The sequence below is a fragment of the Mesoplodon densirostris genome, chromosome 1 (assembly GCF_025265405.1).
Source record: "Mesoplodon densirostris isolate mMesDen1 chromosome 1, mMesDen1 primary haplotype, whole genome shotgun sequence".
Lineage (NCBI taxonomy): Eukaryota > Metazoa > Chordata > Mammalia > Artiodactyla > Ziphiidae > Mesoplodon > Mesoplodon densirostris.
Window position 1 is genome coordinate 55,751,156 of NC_082661.1, and position 22,373 is coordinate 55,773,528.

Below are 22,373 nucleotides of genomic sequence, written 5' to 3' on the forward strand. Positions count from 1 at the left end.
AAGCAGGTGCCATTGGCAGTAGCGCCTCTCTTAAAACTGTAGGTGATCAGTTTTGAATAGCAGGAGAGAGTATCATTCTGTGTGAGAAATAGTAATGGAACAGGGCAGAGTTTGGTTGGGTTTGGCTTCGTTGAGCCCCAAATATTGAGGAGTCCATCCAAACTGAAGCCTCTGGCCATTTTGGCTAATGGTTTGGGTAAAGGGTTGAGGTCTATGTTCAGTTTAAACGCCTGCCACAGAACTTCCTAGAGGGGGGAAACCAGAGACTGTAGACACTCAGGATTCAACTATAGGAAAAGTCTATTTTCCCCCAAAGGGACTTGCTATTATTCATGTTTACTGGCTGCTGAGTGATTCATCTGGTGTTGAGGGAGATGTGCTCAAATGAAATGTGTTGCTTCTATGTAAAGTAGCTTATTTCTTCTAGGATACTCCGGCCCACTGATGCAACCCTGCAGAACAATGCAAATCCTGCTGTGAGAGAGAGAGAGTGTGTGTGTGTGTGTGTTTGGGGATGAGGAAAAGACAGGTGCACACATAGATATGCATATTTCTAGGTCATAGAGCATGCCTTCACACCTCCCTCCTCTGACCTCTATGCCAGAAACATAAGAATGACCCATTGTCCACTGGCCCTGGAGCTTGGTTGTTCCTAATCTCTGGATGCTCAATGGCTGAGCTGGCCTCCTGCCTGGCCATTTGGCAGCTGTCAGGGTAGCCCCGTGTATCCCAAATTTGTTCCTGCGTGGCTTCTTCCTGCCTGATCCCTCATCCTCTGGCATGGCATTTTCTCCATGACAGTCTGCCCCTCAACTGCCCTCGCTGCCGCTTTGGTAAAGGCTTGCAACGAAAGAGTAACAGCCACTGGCGAATCCAGTTTGTGCAAGCAGCATCAGCAATGGATGAGACCTCCCCCAGGCTGGAAGAAGACTGGAAAAAAGGACTTCAGCGAGAAGCGAGCTGGCAGGTAAGTGATGTCCTCAGCCCCAGACGGACCCAGAGCTCTCTCTAAACTCTTTTAGCCCAAGTCTGGGTAATTCACATCAGTCTGTTTGCACAAACGCGTTATCTGCAGACACATCCATTTGGGAAAAGTCATCATTAGTTTTCATTTCTTTGTAAACCATGCAGATAAGATTCCAAATGAATTTCCTCTAGATTCTTGAGCAAGCTAATAGAGTTTTACAAATCTATAGATGTTGCTAAATTTATACTTTCTTAATAAAGCCCCTTGAATTAACAAGTTGCAGGTGTATATCAAAGGAAGCATGAAGATTTGGTTTGTGTGAGTACAAGTTCATTGCAACATAAAAATTTAATACAACACCTGTTACCAAACTTACTTTATAGTGTTATAGTAGCTTGGAATAAGGGGCTTGGTTTTAACCTATTTTAATGAGGTGACCATTCTTTTAATGTGGCTTGCGTGCCTTTCTTATTTATGCTGAACTCATAATAGGTAGAAGCTCTGTGGTATGCAGAAAGTTCAAGCTAAAGGATTCATTTTGGTGTAGAGGCAGTTTTCATTAAAATATGCAAAGCAATAATGTTTATACGTTACAATACCTATTTCAAATTAGCAAAATTATATGCTCCTGTCTCATAAGCTGCCAACTGAAATCCCTTCCTAAATCCTGTTGAATGGCTTTGATTACTCTTCTTCACATTACACATTACACACCTCTAATGCATATTTTTATGCATCCACTCCATTGCCATTTAATTAGACAACAATATTGAAGAGTGATGCCAGAGGTTTGGTTTTTTTTTTTTTTTTTTTTCTAATGCTTCTCCTTATGGAAAAAGAACACTTCCGTGCATGAAGCATTTCTTATGGGTGGTGTTGGATAAAGTGCAACTGTGATTTTCCATTTTGTCTATAGCAGACAGTTTCCTACAAAAATGGTGATTCAGGATGAGTTGATTTTCAACATCAATTTTTAAAAATAATTGTCTGTTTTTATAAAAGGAGGGAAACTTTTCATAAGAGTCTCCTTTGCTATTGAAATGTCAGTGAAATGTAATACTGATATTGACAGGTATGTTCTGTTCTAAGCCATGTGATGTTAAGTAAGGAGCTTCAGAAAAAAACCTCCTCCAGCCTGTCATGAAATTGGAGTCCTTCCACTTTGAGTGGGAGAGTTATTTAGGAAGCAGGAAGGCATACAAATAAATCTCTGCATGCTACTTTGAGAATGTCATGTGGTAGGTCCCCAGGGGTTCTAAACAAATATCCAGATATTTTATGGTATATTGATGTGACTTTTGGATTTTTGTCTTTTGTTTATGTGTTTTCCTTTAGAGAGTTGGCATCTTATATATAGTCTTCATTTCAAAGGAGGATGAAGGAAGGAAGCATGTGAGGAGATGACTCAGAGATCTCTGTGGACAAAATATTTAAACTAGGAACATGAAATCCAAATGTTTCTGTAAAAAGGATGTGTCCTATCAATGGTAGCGTCCCATGAACCTTTAGCTTAGTCATTTCCCAACAGGCAGATAATGAAAATGTTCTCTCCGCTCCTTGCCTCCAACGATGTGATTGTGTTCAAGTTGACCCTTGCCATTTCCATTATGGTAACCGAAGCTCTCCCTGTAGCTCCTGGAGGTCACGGTTATGGGAAGGACGTCCCAGGCTCCCATTTGACCCTCCCTGACTCTTGGCCATGCGTGGCATTGTGTATCACGGTGTGTCAGCCCCTGCTACTCTGCTTCTGGCGCTCTACCCCCAGTGAGGCCTGCCTGCTGCCCACACTGTACAGCCAGCCATCTGTGTTGCCATGCTGGGTCCCCACATGCACGGAGTCACCCCTCTTCAGCTGATACTTAAACTGCCCCTAAAGGAGGCAATAAAATCTGATGGCATTAGATGTAAGACCTTTGTCGTGAGAGTGACTTCTTTTGACCCTCCATGGTAGTGATGGAGTTGGGGACAATTTAAAAACAAACTATGATTGATACTGAAACTTTAATTTAACTTTAGTACTACATTTCTTGTAGAAACTGATTCCATACTTCTTTACCTAACTAACTACTATTTACCAATCACAGTGCCAGGTGTGTGTGTGTGTGTGTGTGTGTGTGTGTGTATGTGTGTGTTGAACAGGGTTGCATCTTTGGAGGCAAGGAGCAGAGAGAGCATTTTCATTATCTGCCTTTTGGGAAATGACTAATCTAAAGGTATATGGGACGCTACTGTTGATAGGACACATGATTTCTCACAGAAACATTTGGATTTCATGTTCCTAGTTTAAATATTTTGTCCACACACACACACTCCAACATTCCTAAGAAGCCTAGAAGGTACATATGATTACCCCCTTTTACAGATGAAGAAATTAAGACCTAACCTGTCCAAAGCCATCCAGTATTCAGGTCCAGTCCTATTTGACTCCAGTGCCTGTGCTCTTCCCACTTTGCTGTACCATATGAATTGAATTTTATCTCATTTTTTATCTCATGGAATAATAGCTTATGAGCAGCTGTGACGTGGGCAGGCAGGAAGAAAGAGAAAGAAAGGGAAAAAGCGTGACGATCTTCCAATGGAATAATCAATCTCTGAATTATTAAGACTTTAATAAAATGTTTTTTAATAGTTGATTTTTTAACCCTTACTATCTACCAGACACTAAGCTGCATTTCTAATTCTTACAAGTACTCTGACAGATATTATTTATTCATCTTATACAGATGGGGAAACTGAGGCTCAGCTCAAGGAAACTGAGGAACATGCTCAAGGTTACATACCTACTGAGATGATGAAAAGAGATGTGAGCCCACTCAGACGGGCCCCAAATCCTGTACTCTTATACAAGGCTGCCTCTCAGATTGTATATTCAAATTACATTTTGATCATACATACTTTAACTATCTCATCTCACAATGATGTGATGGGATTCGGTCCTTGAGAAATCCTGATAGTTTTTTTTTTTTTTTTTTTTTTTGGTAAATAAATTAAGAGTTGGGCAAAAATGCCTTGCTCACTCATTTCTCCAGAATGTATTTTAATTGGATGCTGTTTGCCTTAAATGAACCAGCTTACCCATGGAGTTGAAAATGAGCTAGATGCAATTTCTAGAATCAACTGTAAATCTAAAAATCCTTTTAAGCTTATAACCTGTACTGGAAAACCAAGAGTAGCTGTGTCTGGGTTAATGCTCCTGTTGCCCATGGCCCACTTCAGCTCTGGGAGAAGCTGGGAACCAAGATGGCAGGGGCTTCAGCCACCAGGTAACCATCAGGCTACTAGCAAACTTACTTAAGGCAGCAACTTTGCTTCTTCACTTGTAGACCGAGGTGATTATGCTTGAGTGGGGCATTGGAGAGAGGATGGGAGGAGATACCAGTGCTTCATTGCTCTGGGCAATGGTCAGTTGAAAGACATTATGGAGGGGCAAATGGCTAATTTCTGGGTAATGTTTTATCTTGGGGTGGTTCCCTTGAAAATAACCAATGTAATAGTGGTGTGGCCATTGTGAACTCCTCTGTCAATGTTGTCTGCCTGTGTCCATCTCCCCCACAAGAAGACACATTCCTCAAGGGCAGAGACACATCTCGTTTGACTCTGTGTCTCTGCCCTTAGCACTGAGCCTGACACACACTTAACCCTGATGATGTTTGCCTAACTGAAGGGAATTGCAAATTTGATCTGGAAAAAAGCTAAGGTGTAATGTTGCCCCAAAGCCCTGATTTGACACTTGAAGAACCAAGGCTGAGCAAGGCTGACTGCGCTGAGTTCTACTGCTGGTTAGTGAGTAGCAAAGATGGTAATCTCCCTGTTTAGCTTTCTTCCGTTTTCCTGGATTGCTTCTCCATGAAATTCCAATGTCAAAACTTTCCCACCTGTAGAATTGGAACTAGAATATGTTATCTGTGTCTGTTTAGATATCTTTATTTATCATGCTACCCATATCTGACAGGAACAATGGCACCAGGGTTAAGAACATGGGATCTAGAGTCAGACTTCTGGGTTCTAACCTTGGTGTCATCAATTTCTAACTATGTCACACTGGTAACATTTCTAACCTCTCTGTGCTTCAGTTTCCTCACCTATAAGATAGAGATAATTATCCCAGCTACGTTCTAAGGTTGTGTGAGGATTAAATGAGTCAATTCATGAAAAGCCCTTAGAAGAACCCTTCAACTAAGTACTGTTTAGTGCCCCATAGTGTGCACTATATGTGTCATCTGGATCTATTACCTATTTAATGAGATCAGCCATTTAGCATTTTTTTGAATAGGTACTGTGTGCAAAGCACATCCATACTTATGTGAGTGAGACAGTGACAGGAGACATTGCCCTTGAACTTGAGGTCATGGTGGGGAGAGCACAGCAGGTCATCATGATTATAGAATAGCCACAAAACGCTCAGTGTATCACGGAAGCACTGAGGAGTGGCCTCTGATCCGTCTAAGGGGTTCCACGGAGGGGGTGATACTGGTGCTAATTAAACAAAGAGAAGGACTTAAGCCAGACAAAGAACTCGGAAGAGTGTTTAGGCCAAAATAAAGAACGTATCAGAGGCAGGAGGAGCCAGTTGTCTTCTGGTGCCAGCCTTTCAGGGTGAGGCAGGAGTGATGCAGATGAGTCTGAAGGGGCAGGAAGGAGACAGTCCCTGCATGGTTAGACCAAACAGCTTCAAACAGCAGTGGAGAGCCATCGATGGGCTTTAAACAGAGCCATAAGATAGGGATCACCATTTTGTAAAGACATCCTTCTGGCTTCAGTGTGGAAGATAAATTAGACTGTAACAAGACTAGAGGGCAGAAACCCAGTTAAGGAGCTGCTTCTCCACTTTAAATGAGGGCTGGCAGGACTGTGGAAATAAGATGGAGATGGAGGGGTAGATTCAGAAAAATCTAGAGGACAGGGGCCTCTGGATTTGGTGACCGATTGATGCAGGGAATGAGGGTGTGGAGAGTCCAATGACTCTTCAGGATGGCTAAGTGGATATCAGGGACATCACCTGAAAAGAGATTGCCAGAGAAGAAGGTGGTCTCTCGGCTCATGATGGGCTGGGTAATAACTAACAAAATAGTGGAGGAGAGTTATAAGAAATATGAATAATATAGTGTTTTATACCAGAAAGATAAACAAAACCTCGTGAGGGCTCAGAAAACCCAGAGAAGGTAATAATATCAAGAATATTGAACAATTACCAAGAGCTTACTTTGTGCCAAGAGCTGTTTTAAGCATTTGTCATATTAACTCACAGAATCTTCACCATCACAGCGTTAGAGAGATACGAGTTGTATCCTCATGGTGTAGGTGAGGAAGTTTCAGAGAGGTTAAGATCACTTAACCAGTCCATGGAGCCTAGGCCAAAGCAGCCTGGATCCAGAGCTTCAAAGCACTTAGGATTATGTCCATTTGCATGGAGCTAGGGGCCAGGGATGAGTTCACAGAGTAGATGACATTTGAGCTGGGTTTTTTAAGGAGTGCAATTTGCAAGCAGTGAAACCCTGAGTTAGAATCTGGGCTCTGCTGCTTCACTGGTGGTGGATATGCTCTACTCGGGGCAGATAGAACAGTCTCTTGTATGTGTCTCTGGGTTCAATGGGTCTCCTAAGGTTATTGGCCTGAGTTTCTCAAGGTGGGACAGGCCAACTTCATAGCTCCCAAAAGAGCTTGCATAGGGTGAAGGAGGCCTCTAGCAAGGCCAGTCCAGTGCCCAGCAGTCCATGATGTATGGGAGATGATAGGCCTGGAAACTAGAGGGCCTGACTGGGGAAGGGCAACTGGACTTAGATGTGTGACCTCAGGCAAGTCCCTCTTCTGAGATGTTTCCTCCTCTGTAAACAAGACAAAATACCCACTTCCCAGGTAAAATAATGTGTGTTTAAAAGAATTTGTCTAATGTAAAGCATTAGACAGAATGTAAGATTTTTATCTCTAATAATAGAAAATAAAGTAGAATTGTATCTTTGAAATAATACCAAATACAAAAATAGTTTCGTGTTACTCTCTACCTTCCCTTCCAATTCCATTGCAATTTTGTGTTTCAGTTTCCATGTAGGAAGGGAAAAAAGTATGTGTGAGGTTGTTTCCTCCTCTCAGGAAAGGATTCATTTCTTTATGTTGGATACACCTTACATTGGTATCGATGGAATAGTGGTTCGTATTTTGAGTTTACGTGATATTTAGAGAAATCTGCTTCAAGATACTAATGTCATCTATCAAATGAGCAAATTGTGATGATAGGGTAAAAGCAGTACCCGAGGATATAGACTGACCAGTTCTAACTTTATGTCAGGAGTATGATGGACCTAGCAAGAAATGGTTTGAATGTAGAAACTGTAAGAGTTTAGGTTTCTCAGAAAACAAGTTCTGTTTTTCTTCTATTGTTACATTTCTGGCACAGTAGTATGTTTGAGAAGACCTCTTTTTCGGCTGGTTATAATTTTTTGTTGCCTTTTAAATTATTTGGAACTCATTCATTCATTCATTCATTTGGTCCAGGAAGGTAAAGTGACATATTTCTTAGATTCAAATGTCATCGATTTATGACTCAAAGAGACCTTGAGATGACATGTCATTGTTTGTTTTCACCCTCTGTGTTCCTCACTCTGAGCAGAAGCAAGTCCAAAATGCTGAAGATAGATGACCTTCTATAGCTTCTGTCCATAACTCATCCCTAGGTCTAACAAATGATTCTTAAGCTAAGGGAATTCTTCATTGCGGTGGATTTAAACCGCTCCCATTGCAGCTGAGGACAATACCTGCTCCTTCATCCTCCCTGGAGGTGGAGAAAAACAGCTCAGTCACTGTCCTCAGGAATCAGCCTTCCTGGCCTTGAAGATCATTATGAAAGCAGCCTTCAGCTTTTGCTTCTCAAGGCTAAGCAACTTAAATCCTTAGGTATAATTCTTCATTTCCATCTTCTTGAGTTTCTGTGAAGCTTCTCCAAATCCGCTCATTACCTTTAGCTTCTTTTTTTTTTTTATATACAGCAGGTTCATATTAGTTATCCATTTTATACATATTAGTGTATATATATATACACTAATTACCTTTAGCTTCTATAGTCTAGAACTTTTCAAGAGGATCTAGCCAGGGCTAACCTGTAGCGGTCATCTGCTCATTTATTTAATCAGCTGCTGCACATTTATTGAGCTCCACGTTCTAAATACTAGACCTCTGGGCAAAGTCCTGAGGGTACAAAGATAAGTAAAAACAGCATGAGGTATCACTAAGAGCCAGGCTCGTATCATGGATCACTACTTACCAGCTGTGTGACCTTGAGCATGTTACTTAAACTCTATGTCTCACGTCCTTCATGGGCCAAATGAGATAGCGATAGTATCAATAATCTATCTCATTGGTTTGTTGTGAGGATTAAATGGATAAATACATGTAATGCACTTAAAAATAGTGGTTGACGCATAGTTATGGTCATGTAACTCCTTGTTAAAGAAAATAAAAATGAAATAAGATGGAGATCCTGCCCTCTAGTTGAACCCACTCTACTTGGAAGGATGAACTAATAAATAGTTAATGACAGTTCAGTGTGTTCGATGCTCTGGTAGCAGTTTGAGCATGTGGGATGCAGGTTCGGAGGTGCAAGAGGAATCATGCCCCAGGGCATCAGGAATGGCTTCATGGTTCAAGGAAGGTGGACTGTTGGACGCACGTCTTAAATTCACATATCGTTGACATAAAAGGCTGGGAGAGACCTTGGGATGACACCTCCTTGTTCATTTTCACCCTACAGATGACTGAGTTGGATCTTAGGGGAAGAGTAAGGGCTTTCTAGGTGGTAAAGAGGGTGAAAAGGCACTCTGGTCAGAGGGAGGCTTGTGAACAAAGAATTAGAAGCGTAGACATTTGGCACATGTTTGAAAGATGGAGGGTGGCTTGTTGTGTCAGGGGGCATGATGGGCAGTGATGCTGGGAGAGGCTCTTTCATCTAGGTAGCTTCAGGTTGTGAATGGAGCAGGAGGCCTTGATGAGGCATTTTCCATATCCTTAGCCTAATCCATGCTCATGGGGCTTTATTTTAAAAAGCTGTAGATGTGTTAGGGCGGCTGCCACAGCATTTGATGTCTCTCTTCTAGGAGTTTTCTTGCATTGTCTTGGATCAGAGTTATGTATCAATCCCTAGAGGCCAGAATCTGAATCTTATTCATTTTCCTATTTCTCTCAGGGCCTAGCATAGTACCAGGCACGGGGCAGGCTTAAGTCATGTGTGTTGAAATCAAGTTCGCTGTGTATAACCAGTGCCCTCATCTGCCTGTTCAAGGACAACCAATTGTGCTTATGCATGAATGAACACATGCTAATAAATGCATCCAGGGATTTTACACTTTTCAAATATGACTCAATTTCGAGCACCTCTTGAGAAGGGAGTAGTTTTGTGTAAAACCCAAAAAACCAATTCAAGAAACAAATTCTCCCTGTGGTGTCTTTGCCTTTTACATTCGGCTTCCTGTGCTCCTGTGTGCCACATTCACGGCTGATTATTCTGATGGGGGCCCAATGAACATTGACTTTATGTCTTAGACTCTTCCCTTCTCGAACTCTTTCTTGAGCATTGGCTTACATAGGTCACAATCCACGCTGACGTTGGCTACAGAACATTCGAGCTGTAAAGGGCAGATCTTAAAAGAAGGCTGAGGGGGGAAAAGCAGCTCTGGACTCTAAAGAGACAAACATGTTTTACATCAAGTTCCCCTGTTGAAAAAATGTCGAAAGAAGTGAGAAATACTCAATTTGTACCAGCTGGTTGAATGCAGTGATTCTCACTTAGGGTGCAAAAGCTGCAATTTTCTATCTAATTCACTCCTCAATCACTCCATGGCCCCTGTCTCAAGCTCAATTTAAGTTCAATCCCCAGTACACGGAGCCACTGTACAGTGTATAAAGAAATGACTGGCCAAAGGGACTGAGGGGAAGACGGAGCCACGTGGTGACCAAAGCTAAGTTACCAAGCAGTCCTGGGATCACGCAGCATCTCTCCCTAGCGCCTCTCACAAAGTCCGGGTAAAATAGGTCATTTCTCCTTTAGCCTTTAAATGGTAATTATCTCCGCCTGATAGGCTAATCTGATCAGACATAGCCTGATGCTTCTGGTCAAATGTTCACCACATATATTGGGGAAACAGACAAATTTACTGGAGACTCTGGGGTAGTGCCTGGATTGAAAGTTTGCTGCCTCCAGGGCTTTGAATCGAAATGGAAACGGGCTGGCTCTCTGCAGAACTCCATTACTGTTGATGACCGTTTGTCTTTTTCAGAGGAGTTCGGGTGAGCGATAAATAGGACTGCTCTATAGGGAGCGCGTCCTGGAAACTGTTGGATCTTTCCTTATACATGTCAAGTGTATTTCAGTTTTCAAAAGCACATATCCATTTATACTCCTTTTTCAATCTCATAGAAGCCCTATGAAGGAAATGGCAACCGTGTTATTATAACCAATCGTCAAATGTATAAACTGAGGGCTGACAGGTTTAAGAGCCTTGCCCAGCAGAACCAGGACTAGAGCCTGAGTCGAAGTACAGTCCTGCGCTTGTGTGCTCAGATCCAGCTACCTCTCTCTTTACTGGCCAAGGGTAAGCTTTCCAGAAGCTTGTAAAAAATTATTAAATTAATACTTAGTTAACCTCAATCAATTGTCCCCTTCCTAAAAAAGGGTGACGTTTAAAGCTAAAAACTTTTATGTAATCATTTCTGAGGAAGAGTTCCCCTCCCCAACCCAACAATGAAAATGTCTGGTGAGAAAGCAAGATGTTCGTTTCTCCATGCTGCTCCTCAGGCTTCAGGCGTGGGCTTCTCGCAGTGGTGGGAGTCCAGGAGGGCTATTACACAGTTACCACTATCTGGGGATATGCTGCAGAGATACATAATTTTGTGTCACATTCTAAAGACTTTATTTTGAACATTGCTAGATGCCTTTTTTTTTTTCACATTGGAGAAGGAGACACACCATCTCCTGCAACTTAGCTCCTTGCCAAGATGTGACTTAAATAGCATGGATCACCTCAATCCCACCTTTTGGATGAATCAAAATTTCAGCGAAGCAAACATCTGAACTAATGAAACTAAATGTTTTCTTTAGAAATTTTTGAAAACTGAAATGGTCAGGAGGTTACACAGTACAGCTTTTGTTATTTTTGTGGGAATAATAATGAACTCTTAGATTCAGTGGTGTTTGAAATATACTATTTTTGTTAGTAATTGGTTTTGGTGTTCACACGTAACTTGAGGAACTGTGGAGAAACATCTTATGTTGCTCTTTTCTTGCACTGTTATTGTACTTTTTATGTCTATGTTTCATCTGCCTAAAATCAATCCACTCTTCTCTCTCCCATCTCCTTTTTCAATCAAAAAATTTTTTAAAAATCTCCTAGTCATCCATAAAAACTCCTATCACCAACTCATACTTGAAATTCTGGAATATAATATTAGTTATAGACAAACATAAGCTCTGAAGTCAAACCAGTGTAAAATTGAATTCTGCTTTGCCATTGACTAGTTGGATAACTTTGGATATATTTCTGCTTTAAAGCCTCAGTTTTGCTACCTTTAAAATGAGATTACAATAGTAACTTTACTCTGAAATGATTATGAAAATTAAAGGAAATAACATACCTAAATCCTTTGGCAAAGTGGCTAGCATGGTGTTTCCATTAAGACCAGGATTATGACAATGCTGTTCACAATCCCATTTATGCCAATTTACTCATATATGGGACAGAAGTAAGACATAGAAAAAAGAGACAAAAAAGTATGTTATCAGCTAAAATTATTGTCTATATGGGAAAGGAAAGATATTTAGAAAAACTGGAAAATTATTTTAAAAAATGAGAGTTAGTTGATTCAACAGAAAACAAATTTACAAAAATTAATAGCTTTCTGGTGTAGTAGTGATAACCAGTTAGAAAATATGAAGATTAAAATCATTCAAAATAGCACTAAAATATAAACTATCTAAAAATAAACTCATTGAGTAATTCTGTATGAAGAAAACAGTAAAATTTTAGCAGGAGACATAAAAGGAGACTTGGATAAATGGGAAAGGAGTCATTTTCTTAGAAAGGAGGAATGAATACTGTCAACATGTTAGCTCCTCTCAAATGAATATACATTTTCAATGTAATTCTAGTCGAAATCATTTTGCTGCTGTTGTTTTCTGGAAACTTGACCAAGTAATCTAAAGAGTAAATAGAATGTAATCTTCAAGTAATCTTGAAGAGTAAATAGAATGAAAGAGCTAAAAAATATTTCAAAACAAGAGCAGTAAAGCAGGTTTTTCTCTAGTAGATATTGTAATGTACTGTAAAATTATGGTAATTAAAACAGGATGCTCTGGAGTAAGAATCAACAGACAAATGGGGTTGAAGTAGACCAGAAACAGACTCTAGTAAAAAAAAGAGTTTTAGGAGGTGGATGTGGTCAAGGCTAGATTACATATTAGTTGAAGAGCTGACAATTATGCAATAAATGGTGTTGAGCCACCTGGTTAACTAATAATAGGAGAAACAACTACATATTAAATTCCAGGGAGAAAGAGTAAAATGTAAAAAATACAAATGAAAGGAGAAAATATAGGGTAATATTTATCCGATTCTGAAATGATAAGGCTTTCTAGGCTTAAAGAAAGAGAGTGATAATTTTGATTATGTAAAAATTTAAAAATTCTCTATGTCAGAAATGTAATAAACAAAAACCCAACAAATAATAAAATGGAAAAATATTTTGACAAGTCTAGTCTAAATGACTTGGTATCTTTAACAAATTAAGAGATTATAAATAAGAAATAACCTAATATTCCACTTGAAAAAAAATGAGTTTGATCCAAGAACAACTAACAAGAGATAAATGTTACCAATCAATACATGAAAAAATTGTAATCATACTTGTCAGTAGAGGAATTCAAATTAAAACAACAGTGAGACACAACTGGTAAAGATTTTGAGAAACAATTATGTTGGTGATGATGTTGGTGATGGTGGAATGAATCCCATGTAACTACTACCTCTGCCTTTTGGGGGAGAGTGTGAAATATTGCCACCTTTCTAGAAATCAACTATATAATATGTATCAATAGCTTAAAATTATTTAAAAACTTGACTGAATGTGATTCTAGAAATAGATCTTAAGGAAGTTATCAGTGACAAAGATAAAACTTCATGTAAAAGGATGTTTATTTTGATGTTGTTTATAATAATAAAAGTTTGGCCCATTGTAAATTTCCAGTTCTAGGTTGCTGGTCAAACACACTACGATACTGCCATCAGAAATTGTGTTTTCCATATTTACTGTAGGGAGAGAATGCTTTTGATAGAATATTAAGTGAAAACCATGGACAATATACTTTGGATTAAATATGGTAACTGAAACCCAGCAAAAGACAATAAAGACATAAAAAAGGTTTAAACAATGAAAGACAAAGAGAATGAAAGAGGAGATGACATTGGTGAAGAACTGTCTACTGGAGTCTGAAGGCTTGAAAGAGAATAAACAACTAGTAACTGACTTGGCACGGCATTAAAATAATAGTGAAATTTTAGCTTTCAGGGGGAGAAATCAGCAAACAGCAGGCTGTTTGGCATTGCCAAATTTTGGAAATGCTCAGGAATTGGATGTGCTAAGTATCTTAGAAGATGAGGGTGAGAAGTAGAATGGAAAATAGGTGAACAGGCTGAAGGTATCCAGAAAGAGCAAAGAGACCAGATCTCTTCTCCACTTTATGAAGGCAGAAAACAAATAGTTCATATCCTAACAGAGTTGAGAAACGATCTGAGTTTTGAGGACAATCAGGCACCGTGGTGGGACAGGTAACAAGCAATATGAAAATAAGAAGGTTTCAAGTGAAAGTCTGCCTACTGAACAGTGAGACCCCAGTTCTCTCTTCTCTTACAAAGTGTTGGTGCCTTGTTTCATTCTCTGCTGGAGAGGAAAGTGAAGGGATCCTTTCTGGGGAAACTGACCAGTCCAATAAAAAATGCTGCTGTGAAAAGATAACTCTCCTCCATGCCATACTGCGGGAAAGCCCACCACCTATAACTCCTTTCCACACTCCTGGAACCTCCAGTCAGCCTTGGATGTTTTACTCTTGAATGACCAGATATTACTGGAAGGCATTCTAATATGAAAGAGACAGACTAAAACAGAAACAAACAAACAGAAATAATTGGAACAAATGGAGGCTATGCAGGCCAGAGGAAAACATTTTAAACAATCTTAAATTTATTTTGAGAGGTAAGAGAATATATTTCATTCAAGTTATAAGAACAGGCCACTATAGGAAGGAACATTCAGAATACCAGAATGAGCTCTTGGAAATAAAAATATGAATGCAGAAATTAAACTTAATAGAAGAGTTGGAAAACACGTTTGAAAAAAATCTCTGACAAATTAGGTAAAAAAAGACAAAGAGAAGGAAAATACAAAAGAAAAAAAAAAACCAAGAAAATTTGATGAACAACTTAGGAAGTCTAAAATCCAGAGGAGATCCAGAAAATGATACCAGATAAAATGGAGGGACTGCCACTGTTAAATAAATAATATAAGATAATTCTTTTGAACCGAAAGACATGAGTTTACAAATGTAAGGGTCCATTTACTTAATGCCAGCATAACAAATGAAATACACACACACACACACACACACACACACACACACACAGACATATCACTGAAAAATTTCAGAACATTTGGAATAAATAAAATATACTAAATGATTCCAGAAAAAAAAACAAACAGGCCACATACAGCAGACTGAGAATAACATTGAAAATTACCACTCGAAGCTAGAAGAGACGAGTATTATATTCAAAATCTTAACTGATTTTCAACCTAGAAGTCAATATCCTGCTACTGCCTCTCACTGCTATGGGAATAAAATTGGAAGCATCTCATAGGATTAAATAAGATAATGAATGTAAAGTTGTTCAAATAAGATATTTTCAGATTGCAAGATCTTTACAAATGTCTCAGAAAGCTACTAAAGGATGTGCGCCATTAAAAACGAGAGTGAATCAAGAAGGAAGAAGATATGGGATCCAGGAAATAAGAGAGGCAAAGGATATTCCTGGGATGATGGCAGAAGGGAGCTCTAGGATGTCAGCTGTGCTGAATGCCTGAAGAGAAGCCAGTCCAGATCAGAGCAAGAGGATTAAGGACTCCTGGAGGGATGCCTTCTGGAAAAAAATGGAATGGAACATCTGTCTGAAGTGAACATATTGAGAAGTTTTTTTCAGCTCTGACAAAGAGTTTGTCACTGAGTGAAAAAAAGAAAAGGGAAATAAAAAATGCAGACAACTATTAACTCCAGGGAAAACAAAAAAGTATGTAAGAAAGAAAATTTAATTATGAGACACTACATAGCTCAGCAGTGAACAAAACAGTTTTTAATAACGTAACATAACATGAATATAATTTATTTTTCAAAACACTATGACATAACTATACTGAGAGGGTGAGAGTAGAGGAAGTGTATGTGTCAGTAGGGGTGGTGTAAGACCTAATCCTCCGCTTCCATATTTAGAAGTCAGTAGATAATATCTGATGCAACAACCTGGTTAGAGGGACTGTTATAATTTACAAACAAGGAAATGAGCCTAAGGGTTGGATGATTTGTTCAAGGTTTTGCAGCAAGCTCCTGGTAGAGCCAGAACTAGAACTTAGCTATCTGTCTAGTCTTGGTCCTGACTGTGGCAGAAGGGTCTATCAAAATACATCATCTGCCTTTCTCTAGCTCTTCCCATACCTCCAAGTTGGCTGACTCAATAGAACTTCCTCTCTCCATAAACTTGTATTGAATTAAAATAGGTAACCAGTGATTTTTATCACGTATTTTACATGAGTTTCACTCTGAGATGCGGTAATTGTGCTGTTAAGGAAATTATTTTCTAAGATTAGGCAGAATTTATATATAAATTGTGATTTGAATGGGCTGCCTTTGTTGTTACTCTGGGTCTGGGTTTGAGGGCTACCTTTTCCGTTGATTAGCTGTCTGATCTTAGGCAAGCTAGTTCATCTATCCAAGCTTTGGTTTTCTCATCTGTAAAATGGGAATAAAAATAGCAGCCACTTCATAAGATTAAATCAGGTTATGAATGTAGAGGGATGAACACAGTGCCCAGGTCACAGAAGACCTTTGATATGTTAATGATTGTAGTAACAGCAGAAGCATAGTTGTGGGGTGGGGAGCAGGGGGAGAAGTTGATCCCAGAAATCACTACAAATATTGTACCTTTTAAACATATTTATAATGTTAATATTACATTACATGGTTGTTGGGAACTATGACATAAAAATATAGGAGGAACAGGGAGATTTGTAGGGAATCTAGTCAAAGTGTTATGGTACCAGTGTTAGGTCTCCTGCCTTCACCAACCACTGGCATGGGTTAGAAAAAGGTCTGACCTTTGGTAGTGGTTATTTGACAACTGGAGCAGAACTGGTAGTAATAATATATTACAGGTTTGTTATTTCCCTCAGTAATTCAGCCTGATTCTCCATAGGACATCTCTGAATATGAAAGTGGGCTTGAGAATTATTTGAAAATTTCATGGATGATAGTTTCAAGAAGTTGCTAAGCAAAAGGGAGATGCTTAGCCTTGATACCTATCTTTAGAGCTTAGCCCTGGTGGAGACCACTGCCGATCACACATTTTCACAAGGAAGCAAAATGGACCACTAGGTTGCTTGGTCTACAGTGTGAAGCCCATGTGGCAATTTCTTGTTCTTAAGAAACACACCAGTTGTGGTACAAAGTATTTTCAAAACATGATGTATTATTTGATGACAAGCCCTATTTTCTGATATATGAGGTGGAGATGGGCTCATACAAACCTGAAGGACTCTGAAGCAGGGAAAATATTTGTCTTCACCTCTAGGGAAATGAGGCATTTGTCTCTCTCACCTGAGACTGCCATTGGCATCTGGGGCTTGAAGGGAAGAGAGGGGATGCTTAGGGCACCCTAGGTATCTCTGGAGCAAAAAAGCTGGAATCTGTGAGGGGTATCAGGAGGATTTTCCATCCCTCTGCTTTAGGGAAAACACACTCTGCCACTTAGGGAAGGTGGGATCTTTCATTCATTGTCCTCTGTTTATGCTTGTGGTTCAAAAAATATAAACATATCTCTGTGCAGAGTTAGGGATATAGGAAACACTTGGTCGGGCAGACGCTTACGGACCAAAGCATCCAATTATTTGCATCTCACTGCACTGGACAAATGTTTTCAGTCAGTGGGAGTTATCACAGGGAGAGTACTTTATCCAAAATTTCAGAGAATTCTATGAAGTAGTGAAAGAGCAAGGCTGATTTTACAGTAGAAAGATTAGGGCACGTAAAGGTAGGCAAAGGAGCATGTGGGAGAAATGACTTCTATGGAGAAGGAAGTAATTAGGAAATCAGGGGAAGGCAACTTAGGTAAAACGATGCTGATGTATGTGGAACGATGCTCATGTGTGTGGTAGTTTATGTTTAATTCTCATGTCAAACCTACAGATGTATAATTATATAATGATTCCCATTCTCAGATGAGGAAGCTGAAGGATGGGGATGTTGATTCTCTGGAGGGTACCCAAGCCCACATAGGTAGTGGTAGGTAGTGACTTCTCAGGTCTCTCTGGCCCCCAAGACTATCATTTTCCTTCCCCCTTCCTTTTCTAGGTATTTTACAGTTACTGGAAACCCTATTTGTTGGGGTCCTCCCTTCCCAGTGTTTGCTGGACCAATCCCCTTTTCCTTTTGGTGATGACTTGCTTTTATGAGACCCTCTACCTGGGTGAGGAGGAGGATCTGGTCATCCAGGCTGAGTGCTGTGTCCACGTCTGCCTTTGGGTAGGGGGGCTGGATACCCACCAGGAGCCGACAAGGGGTCCAAAGACATCACAGCTCTTCTCTGTCCTCTCTCCTCCACCCCAACAGGCTCACATTCCACAGATTGAGACCCGCGGTTGACCAGCAGTTCCTCATGCTTGCCTGTAAAGGGGAGAGGTCAAGTTTAATGCTGGTCAGTAGCATTAAATGGTCCAAATCCTGGTTCTACCTCTTAAAAACTGTGAGAACTTGACAATTTCCTAACCTCTTTGTGCTAATTTCTGTGTTTCACCATCTGTAAAATGATGATAATAACAGTAGCTGCCTCATAGGGCTGCCATGAGGATTAAACAAGAAAATAACACCATCATCATTGTCGTCATCATCTCACTACCACCCCCAAAGGGCCTGCACATACAAGGTGCTCAGGGCATGTGGCTCTTTTCATCTGAGATTGGTTTCAGCTGTTTGAAGTTTGGATTTGCAGGAATAGGGGTGAGGTTTGGGGAGGTCCAGGGTTCAAGAGAAGGAAAAGCAGAAATAAGAACAAGGCTTATGAACATAAACTCCCCACTGTCCTTCATGTTTCTCCTCTTGACTCTTATGAACATTCCAGCCACTTCCCTCACACATAAACATACACACACATACCTCTCCATGTTTATTATGGATAAAGTTCACCAGTAGTCAGAATGCTCTGCAGGCTGTCTCTTAGAAAAACTAAAACTTTTCTGGATCACCTTGCTGTAGTAAATGAAGGAAGACATCAGGGAGCATTTTAAGACATCTAGACCTCCAAGCTATCCTGGGAGCGCTTGTTGATGCATCTCTTTAGTGTAACTCCAGTTAGACTTAATTTGTGACTCAATGCAAGTTAGTCACTGTGACTCCGAGTGCTTCAAGCAACTTCCGCACAGTGACTTTCCTTTAGCAAGTCTCTCTTGGCCAGCAATCCCCATGCAGTTGCATTGTGCCAACGTTTCCACCTGGTTTTGTCTCCCTGGCACCAATGGGCCTTTCTAGGAGTCATTGAATTGCTGTAGCACCTCTGAGCAAGTCTGAGTCACCCTCAGTCCTTTAAAATACCAGAGACCTTTCAGACAATCGTGGTTCAAAATACTGAGGCTGCTTGAGGTTGCCTGGAGAAGTTTGTATGTGCATTTCAGGAAGGGTAACTTAGAAATCTTTGATCATTGGGTGCACAGGGCCTGTAGATTCCCGCTGAGGGGATGACAATGCACTGGGGAAAATGGGTAAGCCATTAAGAATCAAGCTTTTCTTTGTTTGTGTGTGTTTGAATTCCCAATTTTCAGATTTATAAGAGCAAGTAATTATATCACCAATTAAATAAGTGAAAAAAATCTATAAAGCTAAAGAAATGCTATTCCTGTTGAAAAATATATGTACATAAAATTAGAGCAATTCACAAATGCAGAATTCTAATGTTATATTAGATGGTTGCAACTGCAAAGCCTGCATTCATATTTCCATTACAGCTCTGTTTTCTTTCAATTTGAGGAAATGTTTCTCTTAACAAAAAACTCTAATGCTTTATTTTAGCCTCAAGGGATAAATCTCATACAAGACCTGTTTTAAATGATTTTTTTTTGAGGTTTTGAAGCAGTAAAGTATTTTTATTTTAATCTCATTAATTTTTTTGTTGTTGCTCTAGGAGGACTCACACATAAATCAAGTTTAAAAGCTGAAACTTTCCACCTGCCTAGTTCCCAGGGAGGAGCATGCTCATGAAATGAGAATTGTTCAGAGAGACAATGAGAGCATTGAGGGGAGGTCGAAGTATAGAATCTGGTATTGGAAGGGACGTTAGGGTCATTTAGCCCCACTTGGTCCTCTCAGTGACCCTTGGGAAATGTGTGTAAAATCCACATGCATGTCTAAAATTCAGTAGTACGTCTAGCCCCATCCATCAAGATGTGGATTACAAGTAATCTAAAGTCTCTTCTAGGTTTCATTAAAATTTTTTTAAAAAATTTATATATTTTTTTATAATATGAGATTATATTTTCTTTAAAAAATCAAATGTTTCAAAAGGACTTGTCATGAGAAACAATTGACCTACCTCTCTTCACTTTGAGCCCTGTTCCTTAGTGGGTTACCCCGTCCTGCTTCTCAGGCCCTAACAAAACGGAACAAAACAAAAACTTAAATACTCTGATTCAAACTGCTATTTAATATTTCAAATTCTTTTGTGACGCTAAATGACAAATTAGAATCTATGCGTGAGTTTTTGTCCTGGAATTAGGGAATGTGAGAATGGGAAAGCTCCTCAGGATCTGAAGTAATTCACTTGTAAATGAAGACAACCAAGTCTAAAGAGTGACTTGTCTGTGACTAGTCCAAGGTCAAACATTTAGTTTATGGCACTCTGTGAACGAAAACTTGGATCTGATGCCCTTTCCCCATTACTACACTGCTTCTCAGGATGCGTTTTGATACAATTCAGGTACATCCTGAGTAGTGCTGTGATAAACTAGGTCTCTTCTTTAGATAGTTAAGACTATTTTAAAATGCTAGTTAACGTGAATGCAATAGGAGTGATGCATTTGTCATTTAGAGACTAGTGCAAATTATAACATACCTATGAAATTATAATGTACCTGTAAAATCGACCCAGTTTGGCAAGAAAAAAAAGAAAGAAACAGGCAATTTGGAACAGGAAAAATAAAGCATTATTGATACAGGGAACTATGTAATGTTAGAAAGCATAACTGGTAGGAACTTTCTAATGTTAATATTAAGTTCCAGTAACATCTTTCCATACCTGATGGTTCCTTCAGTTTGTCATTTGATGAGAAACAGAGTATTGATGGTTCAGGAATTATGGAAGACAGTGTAATAGACAGAGGAAATCAGAGTGGGGAAATAGAAACTAGAATTTGGGGTCCATGTGTTCATGGGGGTCTATCTATATATATGGAAGTGGTGATGGTAAATTAGAGGCAAGAGTCAAGAAAGTGTTCTGGAGTTCTAGGAACTATCTTTTTTTTTTTTTTTTTTTTTTTTTTTTTTTGTGGAACACGGGCCTCTCACCGTTGTGGCCTCTCCCGTCGTGGAGCACAGGCTCCGGACGCGCAGACTCAGCGGACATGGCTCACGGGCCCAGCCGCTCTGCAGCATGTGGGATCCTCCTGGACCGGGACACGAACCTGTGTCCCCGGCATCGGCAGGCGGACCCCCAACCACTGCGCCACCAGGGAAGCCCCTAGGAACTATCTTGAACAGAGGCTGACACATTTGAAATCCAGTCTTAAGGTCAGAAAGAGTTTGATCAGGTAGCAGCCAGGCTAGATAGGTTAGTTTCACCAACTGAAAGAAAACATAATTGGCCTAGATGAGTAGTTGGCAAAACTATTCTATAAAGAACCAGAGAGTAAACATTTTGGGCTTTGCCAGCCATAAAGTTTCTGTTGCCATTATTCGACTCTGCTGTTGTAGCACAAAAGTGGCTACAGACAAGATGTAGACAAGTGAGCATGGCTATGGGCCAATCAAACTTTATTTATTGTCACAGTAATTTGAATTTCATGTAATTTTCATATGTCACACAGTCTTCTTTTCTTCATATTGTTTTCAACCATTTAAAACTATAGAAACCATTCTCAGGTCACAGAGCTGTACAGGAATAGGCGGTCAGCTGGATTTGGCTCATGGATCATAGTTTGGGGAACACTGGGCTGGGCTAACAAAGGGTTAGGGTCTAGCACTTAAGAAATGATTCTGCTGTCCCAGTAGAGGAGTGGAGAGGAGCTGCCCCTTTTCTCTGTCTCGAATTCTGTGGTTTCTGGAATCTAAGTACTCTCTGTTTTGCTTTGTTTTCCATAGACCAGTGGTCTCGACAGAAGACAGAGTAAGATCTGTGTGTGATCTTTTCACTCTAATATCTCACTTCCTGATCCACAAAGCACTCCAGCAGATAAAACAAAGAGGTTCTTTACTGCATTGTACAGACCATTTGCTGAATATGTTTGCCATTGTGACTAAGGTGTAGCACTTCTGAAAAAGTTTGTTGTTCTGAAGTGCATCCTGCATTCGGATATAGTTCTGTGTGGCGTATATGCATGGGAAAACCTTTCCATGCGTCATTTGGGTTCTGACTTCCTCCCATGTGTCGGGGGGGTTCTACATTGCTAACCACCCCCAGAAGTACACTCAGTGAAGAGTTCCGGGCTACATCCCTCACAATCATTTGTACTTAGTATGACTCATATTTCTAATCTCTACACTTTGGATTGGTTCCTGGCCCTTTTTATGACTGTAATACCGTATATGCGTGGCATGCTTTCAAGGTGACAGGTTTTTTCCATCTAAAACCCTGATGCAGGGCTTCCCTGGTGGCTCAGTGGTTGAGGGTCTGCCTGCCAATGCAGGGGACGAGGGTTCGTGCCCCAGTCCGGGAAGATCCCACGTGCCGCGGAGCAGCTGGGCCCGTGAGCCATGGCTGCTGAGCCTGCGTGTCCGGAGCCTGTGCTTCGCAATGGGAGAGGCCACAACAGTGAGAGGCCTGCGTACCGCAAAAAAAACCAAACAAACCCTGATGCAGATGGCAAACTGGCACTCAGGGAAGTCACACAGGTAGAAAGT

The 22,373-nt window shown here is 40.2% G+C and overlaps 1 protein-coding gene across 2 annotated transcripts in view; it reads left to right on the plus strand.

The window, feature by feature from the left end:
* Positions 1-898: 898 nt before the first annotated feature.
* PPARGC1A (PPARG coactivator 1 alpha) overlaps positions 899-22,373 on the plus strand; it is a 304,530-nt gene continuing 283,055 nt past the window's right edge. For both annotated transcript variants that reach the window (XM_060082970.1, XM_060083008.1), the window contains exon 1: positions 899-967. In XM_060082970.1, coding sequence (XP_059938953.1) covers positions 899-967 — 69 coding nt within the window. The remainder of the gene's footprint in view (positions 968-22,373) is intronic.